At 51.3% G+C, this 22,344-nt stretch overlaps 11 protein-coding genes across 11 annotated transcripts; 6 read left to right on the forward strand and 5 right to left on the reverse strand.

Annotated features, from left to right (window-relative positions):
- Positions 1 to 49: 49 nt before the first annotated feature.
- On the forward strand, positions 50 to 1,347 carry ASPSYDRAFT_149512 (uncharacterized protein; the record flags this gene model as incomplete). The annotated part of the gene is made up of 5 exons (XM_040841914.1): positions 50 to 331; positions 386 to 497; positions 544 to 645; positions 710 to 771; positions 826 to 1,347. The coding sequence occupies 5 exons, from the start codon at positions 50 to 52 to the stop codon at positions 1,345 to 1,347; spliced, it is 1,080 nt and encodes a 359-aa protein (XP_040703630.1).
- A 385-nt stretch (positions 1,348 to 1,732) lies between these two features.
- Positions 1,733 to 1,990, reverse strand: ASPSYDRAFT_88724 (uncharacterized protein; the record flags this gene model as incomplete). The annotated part of the gene is made up of 2 exons (XM_040852050.1): positions 1,733 to 1,783; positions 1,838 to 1,990. The coding sequence occupies 2 exons, from the start codon at positions 1,988 to 1,990 to the stop codon at positions 1,733 to 1,735; spliced, it is 204 nt and encodes a 67-aa protein (XP_040703631.1).
- Positions 1,991 to 3,548: 1,558 nt separating this feature from the next.
- ASPSYDRAFT_57345 (uncharacterized protein) lies at positions 3,549 to 4,450 on the forward strand (the record flags this gene model as incomplete). Its single annotated transcript, XM_040849353.1, has 2 exons — positions 3,549 to 3,687; positions 3,741 to 4,450. 2 exons carry the CDS (start codon positions 3,549 to 3,551, stop codon positions 4,448 to 4,450), a joined length of 849 nt encoding a protein of 282 aa, XP_040703632.1.
- A 244-nt stretch (positions 4,451 to 4,694) lies between these two features.
- On the forward strand, positions 4,695 to 5,411 carry ASPSYDRAFT_88726 (GNAT family N-acetyltransferase; the record flags this gene model as incomplete). Its single annotated transcript, XM_040852051.1, has 2 exons — positions 4,695 to 4,885; positions 4,964 to 5,411. 2 exons carry the CDS (start codon positions 4,695 to 4,697, stop codon positions 5,409 to 5,411), a joined length of 639 nt encoding a protein of 212 aa, XP_040703633.1.
- A 230-nt stretch (positions 5,412 to 5,641) lies between these two features.
- On the reverse strand, positions 5,642 to 7,417 carry ASPSYDRAFT_148407 (sugar porter family MFS transporter; the record flags this gene model as incomplete). The annotated part of the gene is made up of 3 exons (XM_040841813.1): positions 5,642 to 5,949; positions 6,025 to 6,843; positions 6,901 to 7,417. 3 exons carry the CDS (start codon positions 7,415 to 7,417, stop codon positions 5,642 to 5,644), a joined length of 1,644 nt encoding a protein of 547 aa, XP_040703634.1.
- Positions 7,418 to 8,293: 876 nt separating this feature from the next.
- Positions 8,294 to 9,621, reverse strand: ASPSYDRAFT_57347 (uncharacterized protein; the record flags this gene model as incomplete). The annotated part of the gene is made up of 4 exons (XM_040849354.1): positions 8,294 to 8,835; positions 8,893 to 9,211; positions 9,257 to 9,297; positions 9,348 to 9,621. 4 exons carry the CDS (start codon positions 9,619 to 9,621, stop codon positions 8,294 to 8,296), a joined length of 1,176 nt encoding a protein of 391 aa, XP_040703635.1.
- Positions 9,622 to 9,882: 261 nt separating this feature from the next.
- On the forward strand, positions 9,883 to 11,210 carry ASPSYDRAFT_200755 (uncharacterized protein; the record flags this gene model as incomplete). Its single annotated transcript, XM_040843784.1, has 7 exons — positions 9,883 to 9,943; positions 9,998 to 10,082; positions 10,142 to 10,149; positions 10,217 to 10,374; positions 10,435 to 10,464; positions 10,565 to 10,862; positions 10,924 to 11,210. 7 exons carry the CDS (start codon positions 9,883 to 9,885, stop codon positions 11,208 to 11,210), a joined length of 927 nt encoding a protein of 308 aa, XP_040703636.1.
- A 96-nt stretch (positions 11,211 to 11,306) lies between these two features.
- On the reverse strand, positions 11,307 to 13,311 carry ASPSYDRAFT_30663 (GMC family oxidoreductase; the record flags this gene model as incomplete). The annotated part of the gene is made up of 4 exons (XM_040844798.1): positions 11,307 to 11,353; positions 11,403 to 11,904; positions 11,954 to 12,833; positions 12,971 to 13,311. The coding sequence occupies 4 exons, from the start codon at positions 13,309 to 13,311 to the stop codon at positions 11,307 to 11,309; spliced, it is 1,770 nt and encodes a 589-aa protein (XP_040703637.1).
- A 721-nt stretch (positions 13,312 to 14,032) lies between these two features.
- Positions 14,033 to 15,942, reverse strand: ASPSYDRAFT_200761 (flavin-containing monooxygenase; the record flags this gene model as incomplete). The annotated part of the gene is made up of 3 exons (XM_040843785.1): positions 14,033 to 15,260; positions 15,317 to 15,728; positions 15,774 to 15,942. 3 exons carry the CDS (start codon positions 15,940 to 15,942, stop codon positions 14,033 to 14,035), a joined length of 1,809 nt encoding a protein of 602 aa, XP_040703638.1.
- Positions 15,943 to 17,002: 1,060 nt separating this feature from the next.
- On the forward strand, positions 17,003 to 19,809 carry ASPSYDRAFT_149564 (fungal specific transcription factor domain-containing protein; the record flags this gene model as incomplete). The annotated part of the gene is made up of 13 exons (XM_040841921.1): positions 17,003 to 17,260; positions 17,313 to 17,548; positions 17,603 to 17,861; positions 17,910 to 17,932; positions 17,979 to 18,051; positions 18,107 to 18,228; positions 18,274 to 18,387; positions 18,436 to 18,504; positions 18,552 to 18,693; positions 18,742 to 18,885; positions 18,939 to 19,010; positions 19,076 to 19,672; positions 19,750 to 19,809. The coding sequence occupies 13 exons, from the start codon at positions 17,003 to 17,005 to the stop codon at positions 19,807 to 19,809; spliced, it is 2,169 nt and encodes a 722-aa protein (XP_040703639.1).
- A 1,111-nt stretch (positions 19,810 to 20,920) lies between these two features.
- On the forward strand, positions 20,921 to 22,244 carry rad14 (DNA repair protein RAD14; the record flags this gene model as incomplete). Its single annotated transcript, XM_040841992.1, has 3 exons — positions 20,921 to 21,007; positions 21,080 to 21,716; positions 21,829 to 22,244. The coding sequence occupies 3 exons, from the start codon at positions 20,921 to 20,923 to the stop codon at positions 22,242 to 22,244; spliced, it is 1,140 nt and encodes a 379-aa protein (XP_040703640.1).
- Between the last annotated feature and the right edge of the window lie 100 nt (positions 22,245 to 22,344).

The following is a 22,344-nucleotide window of genomic DNA, read 5'->3' on the forward strand; positions in this document are numbered from 1 at the left end:
TGGAATTCCCTCTAATCCCATATCCATATTCTACTCATCTACAATCGCGATGAACCAACCCCGTCTGAAGCTCGCCCTCATCGGCCTCGGCCGCCTCGGTGCCATCCGTGCCCGCATCATCGCCTTCCAACAGCCTCGCATCGAGTTCGTCGCCGCATGCGACACAAAGCCCGGTAGCGACGAGTGGGCGAGGGATAATCTCCCGTCTACCGTCAAGTTCTTTGCTGACCCAGAGGAGTGCATGAAGAATAGCGGCGCTGAGGCCGTTCTGATTTCCACGGCTACCGCCACCCATGCTCCGCTGATTATCAAAGCTCTTGACTTGGGGCTGGTGAGGCTGTGAAGTACACCGCTATATAAGTGTCTTGAATCTGACGTCGTCTAGCATGTTATGTGCGAGAAGCCAATCTCGGTGGATGTCATTACTACGAAGGAGGTTCTGGCCAAGGCTGCGTCCAAGCCGAATCTCAAGTTCTTGGTTCCTTTCTGTCGGCGATGTGAGCGATACCTCAGGGATATCCTACTCCCATGCTGACCTTGTAGATGATGAATCATACCGAAATGCGAAGCAGATGATCCAGAGCAACTCCCTGGGTGAGATTCATGCAATTGAAACCACCTGTCTTGATCAGCAAGACCCTACAGGTAAGCTTCCTACATAAATCGCAGTATCATCCACTGCGTGAAAACAGGGCTAATACAATGGTAGGCTTCTTCGTCACCTTCTCCGCCCAGTCCGGCGGCATCTTCGTCGACATGGGCGTCCACGATGTCAGTAACCCATCTTCATACCACATCACTAAATCCAACAACTAATATCCCCAGATCGACATCGGCCGCTACTTCCTCGACGTAAAGTCCAACCTCGCAAACCCCAAAAAGCAAGTGAACCGCGTCATCGCCATGGGCCAACAAGCCGTCTACAGCGAACTATCCAAATACGGCGACTGCGACAACGGCTGGGGCCTAGTCGAGTTCGCTAATGGGAAAGTCCTAACTACGCATCTCGGCCGCACACTCACAAATGGCTTCGAGGGCATGACGCGCGTGTGCGGGACAAAGGGCCATGCCGTTATTAATGCGAACTCGACGATTGACCGGGTGGAGGTTCGGGATGCGCATGGGGTGCGGACTGCGACGACGCCTGATGCGTTTGTGCTATATGATAAGTCGTTTATCAATGATCTGAATGAGTTTGCGGGGGCGGTGCTTGATGACAAGGAGTTGACCTGTACTCCTGAGGATGCGTATGAGGCGGCGAAGATTGCGACGGCGTTGCAGTTTTCGTTTAGGAATGGTGTTCCGGTTTATTTTGATGATAAGGGGTTTCCTATTATGAAGGTTTAGTATAGATAACATGGTTATTTTTATTCATTAATCCTTTTGCGCTTACTGAACTGTTCCTTGGTTCAGGCCGAACAATATAATAGCTTCACCTACGAGTCTAAAATTAGGCCACTACAACGTCTGTGTACGAGTCGGGAGCAGTAACAAGTTCAAAGCAAAACGAGTGTCAATTTATTGAAATAAAAACAAAATCCATCAAACAATCACCTCCACTTCCACTTCCGTAACTCGATCTAAAGCTGGTGTACAACCAAACAACCAACCTCATAGCACACATCTTCTATTCCGCACTATATGCACCAATCTAATAAGTGCAAACACAGACCCTAGACAAACCCAGTTAGTATCCATAGCCGAAAAAAATCAGGTATACCAGGAAGAAGCCCTACTTCTCGTCATTGCAGTAACCGCCGTGGTAGGTTCCGTCCTTAAGACACTGTACATGAATTAGCAGGTTTCTCAACACTCTGAATACAGGATAAATACGTACAGATGCGCTGCACGCGGCATCACCTGCGCCAAAGATGTCGCCAATCTGGCAGGAGCTGCGGGCTTCGAGCTCGGCGGGAGCAGGGGCAGGGGCAGCGAGGGCCATGGAGCCGAAGAGGGCGACGGCGCTGAGGACGATGGCGGAGAATTGCATTTTGGTGGTGGAAGGTTTGAGAAAAGAAAAGATTTGGTCTTGGATATTTGTATGAGTGGATGCTTTGGTTTGATTGTTGTCTGATGAGTTGTTGATGAGGATGAAGGACGGGTGTCGAGGGGGTATTTATATTCTTTCTGAAGCCATTGATGAAGATAAAGATAGAATGAAAAACGTCAATGGCTGCAGTCTTTCCTTGCTGGGCTCGTATTCCTGCTTCTCGTGTGTCTTGGGCGTGCCCTTGATCATCGGTGTGGATGAGAATACGATGTTGATCGAGATGGTCACTGCAGGCAAGTATACCAGATGCATCATGGTTGTAACTTTTCTGAAATATTCTATACTCTGGGCATTTAAGATCGACACGCCACAGATTGTAGCCAAATATAGCACTGCAAGAATCTGGGGGTAAACCTTGTGGGCTGTGGCTCGTATAAACCAGACCCTTTTACCAATGGCGATCGCCACATCATACGGGAGGTGTTCGAGCCTCCTCTCTTTGGATTATAACAAGGAATGATCGCCGCTTCTACACATGGTATTCATATGTCTTCGTGCTCCTGCACTTCGTCTGTCTTCGTGTTGACGGCGTCACTCATCAAAACTGTATCCGCTCCCTTGCAGAGCTGCGTTTCAGATTCCGCAGTGCTCGTATATAGTATATACTTGGGCGTCGTATATGCAAGGCGTCTCGTCAGACTGCTCGATTAGGTCAGAAAATAGGCTGCAAAGTGGCCTCAGAGTAACTCTCTTTCAGGTGCCCTGTATCCGATCGCGGTCCTCCAGTCTCTGACCTTTGGCTCCTCGGTCTGTTCCCTTGTTGAGATCGGCACTGTGGAATATTGGGATACGAACCTCGTAAATGTTGAGGAAGAGAATTGAGCGAGCTCTTCCATTTTGTCTATGGTCTTCTTTTATGCTATGTCCGTACAAATTAGAAGCAAATAGGCCCCAAGGTGCAAACTATCATCTAAGTTGCTCCTCAGCCTGTCCTTACCGGCAAGACCTCCCGAGTAATCATTAATATCTGAGAATCTTGCTTACCTTTTATAAATCCGTTTCTTCGAGCGAGCCAGCGAATATTGCGGTGCAGTGTCGGTCCGACGGGGTGTTATTGAATCAACTGCGGACTGAATGTAAGATTATTGCCGCGTATAAGATATCGCTAGTTTCCTGGATATGTACTAGTAACTTGTGGTCCTGACGCAGTTGTTGATTGCTCTGGAGATTAATCCCATATTATAGTTGAAATAGGGCCATTGTCTGGTACATTGGGACTTCAATTCTTCTCATTTTATTACCCATGTCAGTATAATTATTCGTACTATAAGAGATGAATAATCCTCAATTTGCCAGCCCAGACACAGCCTTGCGCGGCACAAACTAAACCAATAATGGCTAGATGTCTAGGATGATGCACCTGGCGAGGCTGAAGTCAGAAAACCTGTTCAGCTTCTTTGCCAATTCTTTTCTCCAGTCCATATCCAAGCCACTGCTTATTCCACTCGATAACAACTGTCAAGATAAACCTTGGCGGGCTGTTCAGTTCCACAACAAAATGCGTATTCTCTGTCTCCATGGCTGGGGGACGAACCCCGAGATCATGAAGCGCCAGATGTCAGCACTGATAAAACACTGCGATCCCAGCTGGGAATTCCATTTCCTTGCAGGCAATGTAGAGACTCCCCCAGTTCCAGGTAAGTTAATCCTATCACATTAAACCACGGTCCGGAAATAACCCCATCTATAGGGCTCGCCGACATCTTTCCCGGACCCTACCTCTGTTGGTCCTTTGGTTTCGGCCCAGCCTCCAACAGGGCAGCTCTTGATCTCATTCACAAGACATTCACCGATCAAGGGCCATTTGATGGGGTTCTCGGCTTCAGTCAGGGCTCATCCGTAATGGCCGCCTACCTCCTCGAGCAGGCAGCCCTCCACCCCAAAAAGCCGCTCCCAGTTCAATTTGGAGTCTTCTGTTCGACGCCGCCAATTCTTACATCTGACCCAGCCTATGTCCAGTCTGTATATGGCTCATTGTCCGCAGAAGACCTCAGCCGTCTGCGCTCTGGGAAGCCCGATGAAATAGAGAAACTCCCCGAGCCAGCCAGACATGCAGCCCTCATGCTGGTGATGAGCGTGGCCATTACGAAGCCAATTCACGGACTGTCGGGGACCTACTACACTGACCGGGAAATTCCTGAGATTCCGTGTGTCGTGCATCCGGATCTGTATAAGGCGCGCCTTTCCATCCCGACACTGCATGCCTATAGCAAGAATGATCCGCCGTTCATGCAGCGGGCTTCTGCACTCTGTGCCTCGTTTTGTGAGCCTCAGAGCCAGAGGACCTTCAAACATAGTTCTATACATAGCCTTCCGCGCGTCCCTGCTGAGGTGAAAGAGATGGCGGCTATTATGGAGTCGGTGGCTTCGTGGAATCAACAGTCTAAGCTAAAGCTTTAAGACGTGATCTAGATAATGGATATAGTACTTGGAAGCTTGTATGACATTGAGCTACAAAGGAGAAGGCTTCAAGGGGAAGGAGCAGCCATCACCCTCATTGCTGAATTCTTTCCCTCCTACCGCGTCAACTTCTCGAACTTATCCCTACTTTAGCTATTATACAAACCCACATTCTTTTGGTCTCGTTCATCTTATCATATCATTTAATAAACCAGTCTTTACAGCCCATCCTCCAATACCAATAATGGATCCGGAAGGCAAAGGAAACTCGAGAAATATCCCGGTATCTTATTGTCCTTCCCAGGCCACTTGGGTCATTATCCCCACCACTGCAGACACCATCCGCACCAAACATCTCATCCTCCGTCCTCTGGCATTATCAGACGCCGAGGACGTCTTCGAGTATCGGCGTCTACGAACCGTCGCCGATTGGCTGTAAGTCTCTCAGAACCTTCCTTCCCATGTTTATGATATTCTTAACCCGTGTATTAACGAGGACATCTCCATATCTAGCAATCGCATAATCCCACACAAAGACGTTGAGGAATCACGAAACTGCATAAGAAGAACAACATTAACAGACCCGGATGCATCCGGAGCTTGCGGTCGACAGTTCTTCTTCGCCATCCTCGTCGCCGACGATCCAGCCGGGAAAGTCATCGGCGCGGTGGGAGTCAGCGCCCTCCGTCCAGTCCCAACTCTAGAGTTCTCCACCCACCCCAGTACCTGGAACCGTGGTCTTGCCACGGAGGCAGTGAGAGCGGTCGTAGATGCGTGGTGGACACTGCCGAGGATAAGCGTAGATCCGGATGTTCCAGCAAGTTCGGAGAAGTTGTTTGCTTGGTGTGAATTCGGGAATGCTGCGGGTATGAAGGTTCTCATGAAGAATGGGTTTGAGGGATACGGCGATATACTGGCTTCGGGGAATGAGTTGGCTTTGTTTGAGTTGGGGAAACCGTAGGGCTAGGGGTATCACTCGCTCATGTATATCAGTTTGACGAAGAATGACCTCGAACAGGTTGTGGTTTCTTAGTCTATTAGTTTAGTTGGCGAGTTGAATAATGCGTTTTTTTTTTACCTGTTGTATTCCAATATATAAAGCATTAGAATGACTGTCCAGGCCCTATCCAACACATGCCCCAGGAATAGACATACATCTATACCTATAAATAGTTACAACTGTTCACCAGCTCACCTCCCCTCAGCGTACTCCCCTAACAACTCCGCCTCAATGGCGCGTCTCCTCGCCCGCTCATCCAGCGTCGAACTATCCTTAAAGACATGATCCATCTGCTCAAGCGTACGCCCCTTCGTCTCAGGCACGAAAAAGAAACTCCACACACCAGACAGAATGCAGAATACCGCAAAGAAGACGTACGCCCCGTACCCGGTGTCCTGGACCAGCGGCGGCGTAATCAGGCCGATTATGAAGTTGTTGAGCCAGTTGGAGCAGTTTGCAATCGCCACGCCTTTGGCGCGCAGGGAGGAGGGGAATATTTCTACACAGGAATGTCAGTTACCTCGCGAGGACTCTTGTTAGGTTTAGATGGAGGAAAGTAAAAAAAGGAACATACCAGACGGCAATGCCCAACCAACAGGCCCCCAGGTCGAACCAAACGCAACCATATAAACCAGGAGAAACGCCGCACTGACCCATCCCTGCGTCTGATGCGCGGCCCAATTGGAACTATACAGTCCCACTAGAGCAGCAATGATGATATGAGACACGGCCATTGCGACGGACCCCGTGAAGAGCAGTTTACGACGGCCCAGCGTATCCATCGTCCAGATGGTCCCTATCACGCCGAAGAGCTGCAGCGTGTTCAGCACGCCGGACATGATGAGCTGGATATCGAGGTCGAACCCCATCGTTTCAAACAAGGTAGGCGAGTAATAGATCAGAGCGTTCACACCAACGAACTGCTGGAAGAACGGGACCATAATGGCGATATGTGTGCGGCGCCAGCAGTTCTTCCCGAAACAGTCTGCCCACGAAGCGAGCTCGAGGAGGAGTGCGTCCTTTGTCCCTGTGCCTTGGAGGGTAGGGTGTTTCTCGGCGCTGATCTGTCTGTGGAAGCGGACTTCGGCTTGGATGTCCATGTATTCCTGGCGGACGCGTCTGTCGGTGGTGGGCAGTCTGCGGAGGCGGCTGAGGCTGTGCAGGGCTTCCTCGTTGCGATCTTTGGAGGCGAGCCAGCGCGGGGAGAAGGGGAGGAAGATCACGCCCGTGGCGAGGATGAAGCCGGGGACCATTTGGAGGAGGAAGGGGAGACGCCAGGCCCATTCGCCGGCCATGTACCGCGTGCCGAAGGTAGTCCAGTATGCGATGACGATGCCGAATGCGATGCTTAGTTCTTGGAGGACGAGAAGTGTACCGCGACATTCGGGAGGGCCTGCAGAGATAGATAATCAGTATATTATACTACTTTGTGAATAAGCGAAGAGCGTACTGATTTCAGCAATATAAACCGGCGCCACCATGGATAACATGCCCACGCCCACGCCACCCAAAAAGCGAGCAAAGGTCAACATGCCATACTCCACGGCCGCAGTCTGCAGGATAGACCCAACAGTGAAAACACCAACAGCCACCAGAATCGAGTACCGGCGAGAGATCTTATCCGCGATCCAGCCCTGGTTAATGGCACCGATCAAAGCGCCTAACTCCAGCATTGCCGTCAGGAGACCCTTCCAGAACCCAGAACCCGAACCGCTGATCCGCGGGAAAACATCGAGGAACTGGCTCATGACCAGGGTAACGGACACGACGCCCTGGTCGTAGCCGAAGACGAGCCCGCCAAGTGCTGAGCAGGCTGCGCAGAGCAGGACGAAGGGGTTCTGCAGCAAGCCCTGAAGACCCGGTGAGCCGTAGGGCTCCCGGTCTGCGGTCATGTCTTCGGCATGTTGGGAGGTGCCTTGCAGGTCAGCCTCGATTGCGTCTTCCTTGAGGGAATCCGGCTTATCCATTTCAAGTATTGTAAAGGGATATGAAGTTAAAGGAGGTGTCTTGGACAGGAGCAGAGATATGCCGGAACAGAGGCAACTAAACGGTACTTATACAGCAGCCGTCCCGTTGTCCATCTTACGCTGACTCTTTCTCTCTAACGCGTTACGGTAAATGTCTTGCCCTAACCGACTAGGAGACAGGAGTCGGACTTGGGGTCCCCGTGGAGAGAGTGGATGACGACAATTGCGTGGAGATTGGAGAACTGCCATGAGGCATTTGTGGATGGCCCACAGTCGGAACACATCCTATGCGGTCTTTCAATGTCTTTCGAATACACAATTTAACGCCATATAGGTATCTCTGCTCTATACAGCATGGATACTATCAGAATAGAACTGCCTCGCAGCGTAGGGCTGCATCCCTTACGGCTGAAAGACACTCTATAGACATATATTTCTCTTTTCCGTCTTCAGTTTCGGCTACAAGCACAGGAAGTCAGTATCCCGAACGTGGGATGCACTAGAATGGATCCCGGGGTTTATCGGCTTGCCCATATCTCGCTTGCTGCCGAATCAGCCGATAGCACCTTACCGATTATCCTGGCACTGTACCGAATGCACCTAATGACATGAAAAGAAATGGTATTTCGATCCTCGGCAAGTGCTACGCTATACGGAAAAGAGACGCCGATGTTGCCCGTGTACAGATATCTATCACCTAGAGCTCTCTTGTCTGTAGGGAACATGGTGCATAGAGAACCGGGAGAAACAGACCGTGGGGGTGTTGTATACATCGGACATAAATCCTCCTGCCACCGGACTTAATAAAGATAGATCGGACGAGACAAGACAAATCTATTGGCAGTTTCTACTCCTCCGTAATCGGTACTTCTAGTTCTACAACCAAACAGCATGTTTAATCCCGCTTTCCAAGCCCTCGCCGTCTCTCAACCCAGCAACAAGAGTCCACGCATCTCCTCTCTGCCCACCGATCTCGTAGACCTCAACTCCACCACCTTCCTGCCCAACAACTACAACATACCTCCCATCACCACTAAGTCGCATGCCCCGGATAACATCAACATTTGTTCTCACATGTTTCACAGCTTCTACCTTCCTGCCGTCCTCTGAAAGTAGGATAATAGCAATACTGTCTCCGGGAGGCAACTCTTTAGGAACATCTTGGAGATGAGGCTCTCGCTGTGCAATGTGTCTCTCCCATCTGTTGCTGATGTAGAGCACATTTGGAATTGTCGGGTGTAGACAGATCTCCGAGGAGTCCATCATAAATTGATGGTTTGGACGGACGGTTGGAGGGATGATATTCTGTGCGAAGCCGTCGATAGGCGATATAATACCTTCTGCTTCCACATGCAGAGATGATAGATCAAAGGCGATGACTGTATGCGAGAGCTCGCCGATGACATACATGATTGTTTCTGTAAATTCGATTAGACGACGTGATGCCTAAACCACAGGTAGTTCGAGAAGCGTACCATCCGGACTCCGTACAGCATGTCGAGGCCCCGTCCCCGGTGGGCACTGCAGCCAGCCACATATTTCCAGCTCTGCTGCTCCGTTGCGGCGCAAGATCCAGACACGGTCTGCGCCTAGGTCAGGAGCATACAGCATCCCGCGCTGGTCTTCGAGCATCTGGTGTGGGTGGCATTGGCGCTGGCGGCCTTGGTTGGGTCCATGTATAACTGATTTGTAGGGAAAGTCAGGTAGGACTTCTGTTCGTGGAATTTCCGCAAGCAATGGCGTATTTTCTTCGTTGGTTTTGATGGGATATAGTGCAATGGAGCCTCCCAGATACTGGCATTGTTAGCGGAAGTAGTCATGGAGTTGGTAGACACTCACAGTAGCCAGAGCAAGGGCAGAGCCATCGCGGAGTGTAATAACTATATATAATAATTAGTATTATCATAGCAATAGTACTTCAACAACTTACAGTGACCCGGTGCTCCCAGAGTCGGCTGTTGGCTGGTAATCCGGCACGCCTCGCGTTCGTGGTCAACCTCGAATGTATACAACAGACCAGACTCGTCGCCTTCAGAAAGCCCAATTAAACGGTCAACCCTCCCATTTGACTTGCATGGCTCAACCCACGAAGCATTGGCGGGAGCCGGGTAATTGGCGAGAACACGCAGCTCCTTCTGGTCCACATCGAGCGCGAGCGTGGTGAAGTCAGCCCGCTCGCCGGATACAAGAAGTTTGTAGCTCATGGTCGATTTCTAGAGTGTATACTCGATAACTACGTAGATAGAGAAGCGATAGATTAGCGTGTGCTAAGTAGAGAGCTGGATCGGTCGCAAGGGATGCAGTCGGGGATAACTGCAGCTTCGCCCGATCGGGGTTGTTCCGACTGCTTTCGTCCGATCTGCGTGACATCAGAAGCATTCGGCATTCTGAGACAGATAAGTCACTTGTTTGTCTCTACGCTTCTTCATCTTGCTATCTTTTCGGAAAATTAAGAAAGAACTACAATGTCTCCCCCTACCCACTTCAAGCTCAACACCGGCGCTCTGATCCCCGCCGTTGGTCTCGGTGCGTGCCCATATTCAATATGTCTACGATATACACTTACTGATACTGCGCCAGGAACATGGAAATCCGAGCCTGGAGAGGTAACAAAGGCCGTGTCCTTTGCTCTCAAGAACGGATACCGACACATTGATGCTGCACTGTAAGCCTGTCTTCCCACTACCTACTGTACAGGCATGCCTCCCCGCTAACAATACGCAGGATTTATGGTGAGCTACAGATACACTGGCCAGCATCCACTGGCCAACGTCCACTAGGTCTTCTAATTCCTCCCAGGCAACGAAAATGAGGTCGGCCAGGGTATCAGGGACAGCGGTGTGCCCCGTGAAGAAATCTTCATCACTAGCAAGCTCTGGAACACGCACCAGCCCAACGTCAAGGAGGGTCTGCAGAAGACTCTTGATGCGCTGGGAACCGATTATCTTGATCTCTATGTACGTTCCTAACACATATTACACGCATATCGCCACTTCAGAACTGACCGTGACCACCAGCTCATCCACTGGCCCGTTCGCCTCGTCCCGGTACGCCTATACTACCCCCTCTAACAAAAGCTCCACGTTATATATATATATAGAGAGAGAGAGAGAGAGAGAGAGAGAGTCTTTGACTAACCACTCCCAGAACGCAACAAGCGACCTCCTCCCCACAAACCCCGACGGCACCCGCTCCGTCGACCGCTCCTGGGACCAAGGCGAAACCTGGCGCCAGATGGAAGAGGTCTACAAGTCCGGCAAAGCCAAGGCCATTGGCGTCGCAAACTGGTCGATCCCGTATCTGGAAGACCTGCGCAAGACATGGACCGTCGTGCCGGCTGTGAACCAGGTTGAACTGCACCCTTTCTTGCCGCAGCATGAGTTGAAGAAGTATTGTGAGGATTTGGGGATCTTGCTTGAGGCGTATTCGCCGCTTGGGTCTACTGGTATGCACTTACTTGCATATCTTTTTTTCTTTTACTGATTGTGTGTTTTAACTGTCTATAGGAGCACCGATCATGTCAGACCCTGAAATCCAGCAGATTGCAGAGAAGAACGGCGTTTCGGCTGCGACGGTCCTCATCAGCTACCACGTCAACAAGGGCATTGTGGTGCTTCCAAAGTCCGTCACGGAGAAGCGCATTGTCAGTAACAAGGAAGTTGTTTCACTTTCAAAGGAGGATCTGGCTGTGCTTGATGGTCTTGCTGCGAAGGGTAAGGCAAAGCGCATCAACACGCCTCTGTGGGGGTTTGATCTAGGTTTTGCAGATTGGTATGGGCCTGTCAATGCGTAGTAGATTTAGATTATATATATTGAAGATTAGACTATATATAAAAGTATAAAAGAACTTCCTGATAATAGTATGTTACCGCACTTGTGAGATAGTTGCTTAATCACCATTTATAATCCGATCTGCGATCTTTTCAGCCAGCATATCTAGTCATTGTCAGCATGTCATACACATAAATCAGAGATAGACACTCACAGACTGAAGACTGTGGATGTCCAGGAGGCAAGAAAGGGAAAGCACTCGCATCAACAACCCGTAGCCTGTTCACTCCATACACCTGTGCTCTACTATCAACAACAGCAAGCGGGTCGCTGGAAACACCCATCTTGCATGTACAAGCCGGATGCCAGAGCGTCATCATATTATCCCGAATCCAGTCGAGGATGTCGGAGTCATTCTGTGTTGCAGTTCCAGGGAAATACTCCTCCCCTATCACGACGGGACTCATCCCCTCGCTGGTAAAGGCCTGGCGGATGCGCTTGAATATGGCGATTGCTAGCTCCTGGTCGGATTTTGTGGACAGCCAGTTTGGGTTGATAAGGGGTGGATCAGAGGTGTCGTTGGATGTAAGTGTGATGTTCCCTCGAGATGTCGGGGTTATGAGAACCCCTAGTATAGAGGCATACTGGTGTCCGTCTTTGGGCTGGTTGGTTAGGAGGTTGGAGAAGTTGCCGATATATCCAGCTCCGGATACATGCTATTCAGTGATTAGCTAGGAATAATAACAGATAAAGAAAGGTAACTACCTCAGCCTCCGGCCAGTCATTAGAAAAGTCAGCCAGACTTTGCACTGTTTCCTGTGAGAAATGGGAGCGCAGCGCTGTTGGGATTTTCTCCCAGGCTAGGAAGTCTGCCACCGGGTTTGTTAATGGTCCTGTATGGCTCAGAATATATTCTGTTGCTCTGGCTGCTAAATACACCGGGTCATTAGCGAGTCGTGTAAAGGTCTCGACGTTTACACGGTAGCTCGGTGCAAAGAATGGATGATCCCACATATTCTGTCCAACTCCAGGCAGGTCAGCCACAACGTCAATTCCATGGCTTCCTAACTCCTCTGCAGGTCCGACGCCAGAGATCATCAATAACTGCGGGGACTGGAAGGCTCCGGCGGAAACAATGACTTCCTTCGACGCCATGATCTTAGACCGGATGCCTAGCTGGCTGGCTAACTCGACCCCTATCGCGTTCTTCTGATCATCGAATAGAATCCGCTTTGCTAGCTTCTGGTCAAAGACCTTGAGGGCAGTAGCATTGGTTGATTTCAGGTATGACGACTCGGAACTACTGCGAGATTGGTCGCTTGGCCGAATAGTTGATGTGCAGTACTGATACCCGTTGAGTTCGCCGTTGTTGAAATCGTCAGCTTCTGACAGCCCGATGGCATCCATTCCCTGTTTCATCCATGTGGAGAAGGGCATTGCATAGTCTGAATAAGAGACCTCAAGCGGGCCACCGCTAGTCTCAAAGGCGGATGTTCTATATTGAACAGTGGCATTTTCCAGTCGGGACTTGGTATCTGGGGGAGCGAAACGAGCACTTCGTTTGTAAAAGGGCAGGACATTATCAAGTGTATAGCTGTCGTCGTCTACCGTTTCCGCCCATTTGTCCATGGACTCTTTTGTTGGCCTTCGCGATGTTAGTGCATCTCTCCTAATCACTGTCTCAACAGCATCCATCCAACCTTTGATATATCACGAAATTCAAAGCCGACCTACCCCGAGTCAGCACTAAACAGGCTTCCCCAGATTCAATTCCCAACTCACGATCCACCCAAACATTTCCCCCTCGCAAAGTGAACCTCCCGGCCATTCGCACCAGCCTGAGGCGTAGTCACAAACCCCCAGTCCGCAGGCGCATGCGCCAAAGGATCGGGATCAGATCCCACAGGGAGCACATCCGCCCCGGGAATAGCAGCCAGCGGCCAGGTAAGTTCGTAATGGGACCCAGCCTCGATTAGAGCAACACTGTGCGATGCCTCGGCCAGGCGCACGGCGAGCGCTACGCCTGCAGTTCCCCCTCCGACAACGACGTAGTCGAATGTTTCTGCTGCGCTGGAGATAGACCATAGCAGCAGGGCAAGGACCGGTCTCCGAAATGATACCATTATAGATGTACTCTTTCTATAATGACCAGGGCATGTGGTAACGATAGTGAGGAAGCTTGCACCGGAGAGATTCGAGGTGGCACACGCTTATAGGGCTGGTCTCCTATCGAGTACTCGAGGCTCTAAAAGTAAGTAAATACACCGAGCTGCGCTAGTGATCTTGCCAGAAAATTGGCTACTGAGCTTCGGTTTGGAATTGAACACTGTTAATTTCGTCAAAGGAAGCATACATACGGTGGAGTTTTGTGTTAGGCTTCAACAGGGAGAGGCGCACACGGGGGTTAATATTTGGATGCAACCCTCCCTTAACTGACATGTCAGGTAGAGGTATCCAAAGCACAATCCCTTCAGCGGGTCGTAACTACACTCATTATTATCAATATCCTCCCCTTGGCGCACATACATCACAGCCAGGAGCGACAAGCATGGGCATCTCCGAAGCTGGCATGTTTGCCGCCATGAAACACGCTACTATGTCCCTCAATGCCCACTTTAACTCTGTTGGACGCCGAAAAGGGCCAGCACGGCGGGCCGAGTACTTCGCGTGGGAAGTTCTAAATTATTCGAGCGCGCCCAAAAATTCGGTCGGTGGAGCTTGAATCTGTGCCTGCGGGAGCCAGCCCGAGATGTCAGGCTTTGTATGTTATACCAAGTATACTCTAGCACCACAGCTTGTGAATTTGCAATATCAATGACACTTTGAATCTATCAATATACTCTTCTACTCTTTATACGGCGCCGGTGAGATCCTCTCCTTCAACGCCTTCAACCGCATCGCAAGCAACTTCGAGTGAAACCGCGTATACGGGAGATAACCCACCATAAGCCACAGCCCCTCCACGCCCGTCTCGCGGTACGCAGTCTTAAACTCCCCTTCTTCATCAATACCCCAGATAGGACCACATCGGTCCGCAATTTTATCCCCCAGCGTCGCACGCACAGAATCAATCGTATTCGAAAACCCCGTCGCAAAGACCACAAGGTCGAATTCGCGCTCTCGCCCCCCATTCAGGATAACCTTGTTACTGTCGCACGAGAACCGCTCGATATACCCCGGTTCCACTTTAATCTTCCCGTTGATGATATGCTCGCACGCACCAGCATCGAAATAGAACCCGCCGTTCCTCGTCTGCCCGAGCGTTGCACCGCCTGTACCGCGCTGGCCGCGCCAGGTGCGGAGACCCCGGGCGTGCAGCGCGTCCAGGAGCGGCCGGTCGAGGTCTTCTAGGGCTTTGGCATTGCGGCGGGCGAGTTCCTCGCCTGGTCCCGTCGGGGTTGCGAAGAAGAGGCGGTCCTGCTCCTCGTGGCTGGGTCTGTTGCCGTGGGCGTCTGGTGCGTAGTTGCCGATTGTGCGGGGCACGGAGTGCGTCAGGGACATTATGTAGGTTGGGGAGCGCTGGAGGAGGGTCACGTCGATTCCGCGCCGGGAGCAGTCGAAGGCTGTGTCGAATCCCGAGGAGGAGGTGCCGACCACGCAGACCTTTTTGCCGATGAAGTCGCGGGAGCTGTCGTGGGTGGTTGAGTGGCGGATTGTGCCCTTGAAATCGGACATTCCGGGTATGTTGGGCGTCATTGGAATCCCACAGAGCGAGGTGGCAAGGACTACCTGGCTGGGGTGGAGGGTTCGAGTTTCCTTGCCTTCTTTGTTGACCACTATAGTCCAGTTGTTTTTGTCGTCTTGTTCGGCTTTGACGATGGACGATTTGGCCCAGATGTTCAGCTCTAGCGCTGAAGCATACCATTCCATGTAGAGACCTTGTTTGTAGGCGGGTGTGTATGTAGGCCACTGTTTTGGGTATGGAACATAGGGCAAGTCGTCAGCCCAGTGCGGGAAGTGCAGCGACAGATATTCATAGCGCTTCTTCCAGATATCACCAACAGACTCGTTACGCTCGATAATCAGACTGTTCAGACCGAGTGCTCTGCATCGGGCAGCTAGCGCGAGTCCACTATTAATGTCAGAAACTGTAGGCCTAAATATCATGGTTATAAGGAAGAAGCTCACTTTTGGCCACCGCCGATAATCAGAACCTCCGGATCAGCAGCATCGACATCTTTAGCCCTCTGCTTCTCCCAACCAATAAGACCAGTCATATGCCCGTCGGCAGGAGGGATCTCAGGGAATTGCTTCAGTGTTTCCGCGACCGTGTGCATGGTATAGATCTTCCAGCCCTCCTTGGTGAGCACCGCGTTGATGACAGCCGAAGCGAAAACGAGCTCGGTTTCAAAGGACACTATAAACTGCAGCTGAGAAAAGTCCGGATACGGGCGAGAAACTGTCGGTGCTGGTGTCAAGAACTGGAAATTCGAAGCCCTGGTTTGGGGGAAGAGGTCGCTGGCGGCTTTAAGGATCGCGGGCTGGAAGTTGAAGGTGCGGTAGTCCCAGGTGAACGATAATTTGTCGCGCCAGACACCTGCTCAGAGTTAAAGATGTCCATGGCTTGGAATTAGACAGAACTTACCATATTCCAAGAACAGATCTGTGAATGCCTGCGCATTTCCAGCCCCCATGACCTCGGAGAGGCGGGCCACGATACCCTCCGCGCTCTTTTGAGCATCACAGTCCGCAGGAATCTCAACTGCAAGAGCATCTGAAGTAGGAAGAGCGTGGTTGTACTTGAAGTCATACATAAAGTCATCAGCAACAGGAGGCTTGTCCGTACTGTCCACTTCATTGACAGTAACTTGGGCCTTGAGGCTCCCCGAGTCGACGGGGCCAGGGACGGCAGATGGGAGAGTGTCAACGAGACCTGGAGCCATTGTTGATGATACAAGATAAAAATCTTAGATGATTGTTCCCGTTCACCATCTCGAGCGCGGCGTCCTCTTTTTCAGAGGCTCGAGCTCGAACACTCGCCGTGCTCGTTATGTCCGACGGATCGGCCCTAATGGCACGTCCAATACGGGCTTAGGGTAGGGTATAACACGTGACCGGAGATAAGCGCCCCCCAATTCCCCGGACTCCACACCGTTGTTGTCTCTCATCATCTCCGATCCCCCGCGTTCGCTCGTGGGCGATGAATTGAATCGTATGATGGCCATCAGACCGCGACCGGGCCAGTCGACCGCATCGGACAGTGTCGGTGACCGTCCGCATGGAGATGATGATGGCGTTGCTGGCGAGGGCCCGAGACCCCGCAAGAAGCAGCGAAGACAACGCCCGTCTCACAGCTGTGCAGGTGAGTCTATCCTTCAGCTGCAGCGTACGCGCAAGGGCCCAGGCGACGAGCTGACCAGTCAATATCCAGAATGCCGCCGCCTGAAAATGAAATGTGATCGGGAGGGTTAGTCAGACGCGCCGTATCCAACTAGTTATACAGGCTGAAGATATCCCAGTGCCATGCTCAAACTGTGTCCGGCGCCACCGCATTGAATTCTGTACGAAGGTTACGACCAACGAGCCACCTCCTCGGTTTGTTCGCCGTCGTATTTGGCATGAATTCAGCTAAATTGGTCTTATAGGAGAGCATCCCATGTTAGTGGTAATCAGCATCAAGACGCTGGGCAAGTCCAACAGCCGCAGCCTCCTATCCAAAGCGTCCCTAGCAGCTCACCTCCTCCCCTTGATGTCGGCCACCATGCGGTGCAGCAGGCACAACTACCGCATGAGCATGGTCCGTCCCAAAGTCGGTTTAATGCACAGGCAATTGTATCGCCCGACGGGTTTGGGCATGGGTCTGGCCCTCCTCCGATGCGTAATGAAGGCAACTCAGTCGATTTTGAAGGCTTTTCCTTTCTCGCTCCTGGGCGTCAGCCGGAGACAGTTCAAGGTCCACCCGTGCTGCCCTCAGACAGAGCTTCCGTGTCTTGGCACAGCAATCCAAGCGGAAGCAGCTTCCACCCTGGAGGTGTTAACGAACAAAGCGGCTCTCACGGCACGTTGATGCTGGGCAGTGGGGGTCGATCCAAGTATCTTGGTCCAACAGCAGGCAGTGAATGGCTGAAAGATGTATGTTTCCTGTTGTCAATGGTGATGGAATTCACTAAATAATCAATCCCAGTCGGAAACGCAAATCGGAACGGACTCACCCTCGGCCACTCGTCCTCCATCTCCAAAAGTACCTCAGTCGGCGGCCTCCTTTCAGGCCGGTCATTCAACCTTTGGCACCGCTCCCATTGCCTTCCCGTTCAGCACGTCAGCGGCTGGTACTAGCACTCGGGACCTGCTTTCCCACCTACCCCCTAGGGAGGAGGCCTGGACACTAGCTGAGTCGTACTATCGCTACTGTGCTTGGCAGTGAGTGGTTATTTTGTAGATGTGACGTGAATGGACTAATCTGACGAAATTCAGTCATGACGTTGCTCCCAAACCCATGTTCAAGAAGACATTTGACCGTGTCTATAAATTGTCAGAAGGGGCCTCATTATCGCCCCGCGTCAATCCTCAAGAGATTGCCCTCGTTTTTATTATCATGGCTCAAGGTACCATGTATAATATCGAGATGCCCAACTATGACCCGTCTGCGGAGGATTGGCTACACCTCTCGGAACGCGCTTTGGTTGAGGGGAACTTTCTATCGAATAACATGGTCGCCGGACTGCAGACTCTAGTGAGTGTTCAAAACTCTTGCGCTTATCAAGCCGCTAATATTTTCTAGCATCTAATGGCGCATATGCATCTGTATTTAACCTGACCCAGAACTCCTTCGCCGCTTACATGTGAATAGACACTTAGACAAGGGCGAACGAAATGACATTGCCTGGCCGCTCTGGGGCTTGGTGATGCGCCTGGTGCAAGCAGTAAGCGCAGCTCTTTTTCATGTGGCAAAAGCACCAAGCTAACTCATGTCTATAGATGGGTATGCACCGAGACGGTGCCTGCTGGAATTTACCACACGATGTGGTCGAAGAAAGACGCAAAGTATTCTGGGAGTGCAATGCTGCCGATACCTTCCAGGCGCATTGCTTTTCAAGACCGTATGTTCCCCTTCATACATTATAGGGCACAATTAAGTCAACAAGGTGTGCTATCAATCCGGACCATTGCGACGTCGTGTTTCCATCTGAGCCGCCGAATGCCAATGGAGAGAAGAGTTATTCCATCCTCCGGTTTGAGCTCTCTCAGCTGTCGTCCGAGTATGTACCCCAGGCCAGACTTGCATGCAGTAGTTAAATTTCATATAGGATTCTCAATATGGCGATGAAGGTGCGCAAGCCGGCATATTCCGATGTCATCGACCTAGACCTCAGGCTGTAAGATCTCAAATTTCAGGACTCGCTCGCCAGCTGACTCTGTATAGCTGCGAATTTGAACGTAATCTCCCCTTCTACCTTCGATGTCGAGTCGCATTGCTATCTATGCCTTCCCGGTACCCCCAGTTCGAAGCTGCAATTGCAGCATCCCCAGAACCATCACGACGGTCGATGACTATCTCCTTCCAAGTGCGTCCGTCTGTCCTATCACCGTGGACTTTAAGTTGACTCCATTAGCAATCGAATCTTGCGCTCAATATTTGCGAGACAATAATCAACCTTCATCGACCGTATTATGCTAAAGCGCTCTATGAAGAAATTGACGACCGTGTCAAATCCGTCTACGCGCCTTCATTTCTGACTGTTATAGAGCGTTGCGCTGTAAGCCCACAATCTAGATAATCATCCCCACAACCGCCGTTTGACATGTTTAGATGATTATTGCCATTGTCAACGACATCCACACTCGCTTCCCTGCTGTCAGTACAAGACAGTGGAACTTCTGGGTAAGCATACCTGCATGGGAGACGGAATGCAGCCATAATGATAGACAATCTCATATTCCTTCTAGTATCACGTTTTTGGCTCAGCTTTATGTCTAGGGACACTAGTCCTGCGCGACCCAAGCAATCCCATGGGCACCTTCGTGCTCGGCCAAATCGATGCCGCCATCAACCTCTTCACATCCCTAATCCGAAACGGCGCGAATAACCCGCGCTACAGCCGCAATCTACAATGGCTCATGAAACTGCGCGCCAGAGCCTCATCCAAAATCTCCAAGGCATCGACACCACAACAGCTTACCAACAACAACCCCCAGCGAGATGGCGGTCATGACCATGACCATGACCATGATTCAGACAGACACCGAAGCCGCGAAGAACGTGAGGAGAGTGAAGACGTAGAGCTGCTCGGCTGGCGGACTAGACTCATCGAGCGCGCTGGTCAGAATCATCAGACAATCCGGACGATCCATCTTGCCCCGACTCCGAACGGATCTCATATCACGAGTATTCCTAATCCGTCTCTAGGCGGTACCCGCGTTGAGGGCTCCCATGGCGGTGGTGGTGGCGATGCTGCTGGTGCTGCTGGTGACTTCAGATCTCCGGATCTAACGATGCCCAGCTCGTCGTTCCCATGGGTGACGCCTGATTCAACGGATGGCTTTGTAAGTTTGGTACCTGTTATATATTAGGTAATTTTGCCGCAGGCCTGGACTGACTGGCTGACTTGCCATGGATCCAGTTAAATGATTTCTGGGATCCAATGCTCCTGCAGGATATATTCGGGCCGCCTCACGAATAGCTCGTCTCCTACTCAGCCAGCCATACCCCTACCCTGTTTCTTGATTTTATGCAGATCTAAGCATAAGTTCCCAACAGAAGGCAAAAATCCATCACCAAATCCACCGAGAAGCTCACCTGCAGCGACTATACGGTTGGGTGGATATACACCGAGTTTGCTGCTGCTGCTGCTGCTGCTGCTGCTGCAGCAGAGTTGCTTGATGAAGAACATCCAATCCTTCCAGCTGTTGATTAGCGAGACATGAATGCTTATGTTCTCTGCCAAGATGGGCGACCGTAATGTGGTTATTGCCTGTCTTCCGGCAGAGATTACAGAGAAAGCATCTGAGTTCTTAGCGATGCCTGGAAAAGCCTCCCCAAAACTCCAGGGGAGATATATGAAAAGGCAAAGAGAAAGTAAAGAGCCAGAAATCGAGACTGCGACTCTGGCCGAAAAGAACTTGCTGTGTATTATGACAGCTGTATGGCCGCTACTTGTTTGGAGATGCAACATGCCTTGGCAGTGCGAAAGGGCGACAAATGTATCAACGAGGGGACACTAAACCAATATACTGCTCGGGCATTCCTTATGCTACAAGACACGGCCATGAGTCGGTAGTAAAGATATTGCTTGATACTGGCAAGGTGGGCTCAAGCCACCAAAGGTGATCTTTATCGAAGGCCTTTACGCTGGGTTGCAATGAGCGGCTATGAGACAGTAACAAAGATGCTGCTCGATATGGCATTGTGGATGTGGGCTCGATAGATAATTATGGTGACACTCCGATATTATTCGCCATCGAGTACAACCAAGCAAAACTCGCCACACTTCTGACGACAGTCTAGGGTCTTATTCTTCTTCCCTGTTATAGAAGTTTCTCACATTAACTCCTCTCAGTATTATAGATCTATCTACCTTAAGGCATCTGATCTACGGAGTAGATCGGACCAATCCCGACTCTGCCCAAGCCCGTTCCCAAGTTAGGACTAGCGTTTTCCTTATCCCCACGTGACATTTGTTATCGATAAGCTGTCTGGAAAGAAAGCGGCCCGCCCTCCTCTTCTGACACGAGAAGTTGCTCTTCAATCTTCACACCTCTCAACCAGACAGACTCTCCGAAACCCCAGACACCATGGCGGATGACCGGCCTTCAACACCGCCGCCTCCACCGGCAGCCCCGGCGCGGACTGAGCTTACCCCCAAACAACTAGAGCGAATCGTAAGCATCCCAACGAAACTCCCAACCCACGGCGCCACCATCAATGAGCACCAACTAAAGTAAAACACCCAGGAAATCAACCGCATGAAAGCAAAAGCCATCCGGGAGCAGCGCGAGGCCGAGGCGCGCGCCGGCGCTGGCGCTGGCGCTGGCGCTCGCTCTACCATATCCCCCTCGGGACCAACCCAGGGCGTGAAACGATCCTACTCCTCGCTCACATCCAGCGCCTCAGAAACACCATCTACACTGCGCGACGCGAACAGTAATGACGCAAGCCAGCCGCTCAACTCCATAAAGCCGGCGCGCAATTTCACAAAGTTCGTCGAGTACGACTTCAGCAAGATGACGGATACGAAAGGTGGGTTTCTCGCAGAGGAGGACGATCCCTTTAACAAGGCCCTGCATGTCCGGGACGGTAAGGACGGGGAGGATCAGAAGCCGGCGCATATGACGCAGAAGGAGTGGGAGCGGGAGCAGCTGCTTCGGTCGTTGCGGCGGGATAAGGCGGGCCCGTTTGAGCCTGGGATTAGTGTGTTGGATGAGCAGAGTGAGCAGAAGGCTTGTCGCGAGTGTGGTGGGTTGGAGATTGATTGGAAGTGGGAGGAGGAGTTGATGTGTCGGGTTTGTCATGCTTGTAAGGAGAAGTTTCCGGAGAAGTATAGTCTTTTGACGAAGACGGAGGCGAAGGAGGATTATCTCTTGACAGATCGTGAGCTTTACTTCCCCTCTACCTTCCCTTCTACCTGGCATATGGTATGGTGTGTGTGTGTGTGTGTGTGTGTGTGTGTGTGTGTGTGTGTGCTGACTACCGGCATTTGTAGCTGAGCTCCGCGACGAAGAACTTCTCCCGCATCTTGAACGACCAAACCCCCACAAATCAACATGGAACAACATGATGCTATACCTGCGCTATCAAGTCGAAGAATACGCATTCTCACCCAAGAAATGGGGCTCACCGGAGGCACTAGATGCGGAGTTCGAGCGACGAGAAAACGAGAAAAAGCGACGGCGCGAAGTAAAATTCAAGACGAAACTCGACGACCTTAAGAAGCGGACACGGGTTGAGGCGTACCGGCGGAATCGACAGGGCGCTGCAGGCGGGACGTTTGGTGATGAGATTGGCGGGGGTGGGAGGCATGTACATCAGTGGGGGAGATCTATACAGGATCCCGAGACGGGGATTGGGACGAAGAAGTGCGTGGATTGTGGGATGGAGGTTGAGGAGTTGGAGTTTTGAGCACTGCATTTGTCGATATTATACGCCATATTATTATTCTGTTAGGGCACAATTCCAGCCCAATGAAGTTACGATTTATGTCCTGAATCTACGGGATGTT

This window comes from Aspergillus sydowii, assembly GCF_001890705.1.
Source record: "Aspergillus sydowii CBS 593.65 unplaced genomic scaffold ASPSYscaffold_4, whole genome shotgun sequence".
NCBI classification, from domain to species: Eukaryota; Fungi; Ascomycota; class Eurotiomycetes; order Eurotiales; family Aspergillaceae; genus Aspergillus; species Aspergillus sydowii.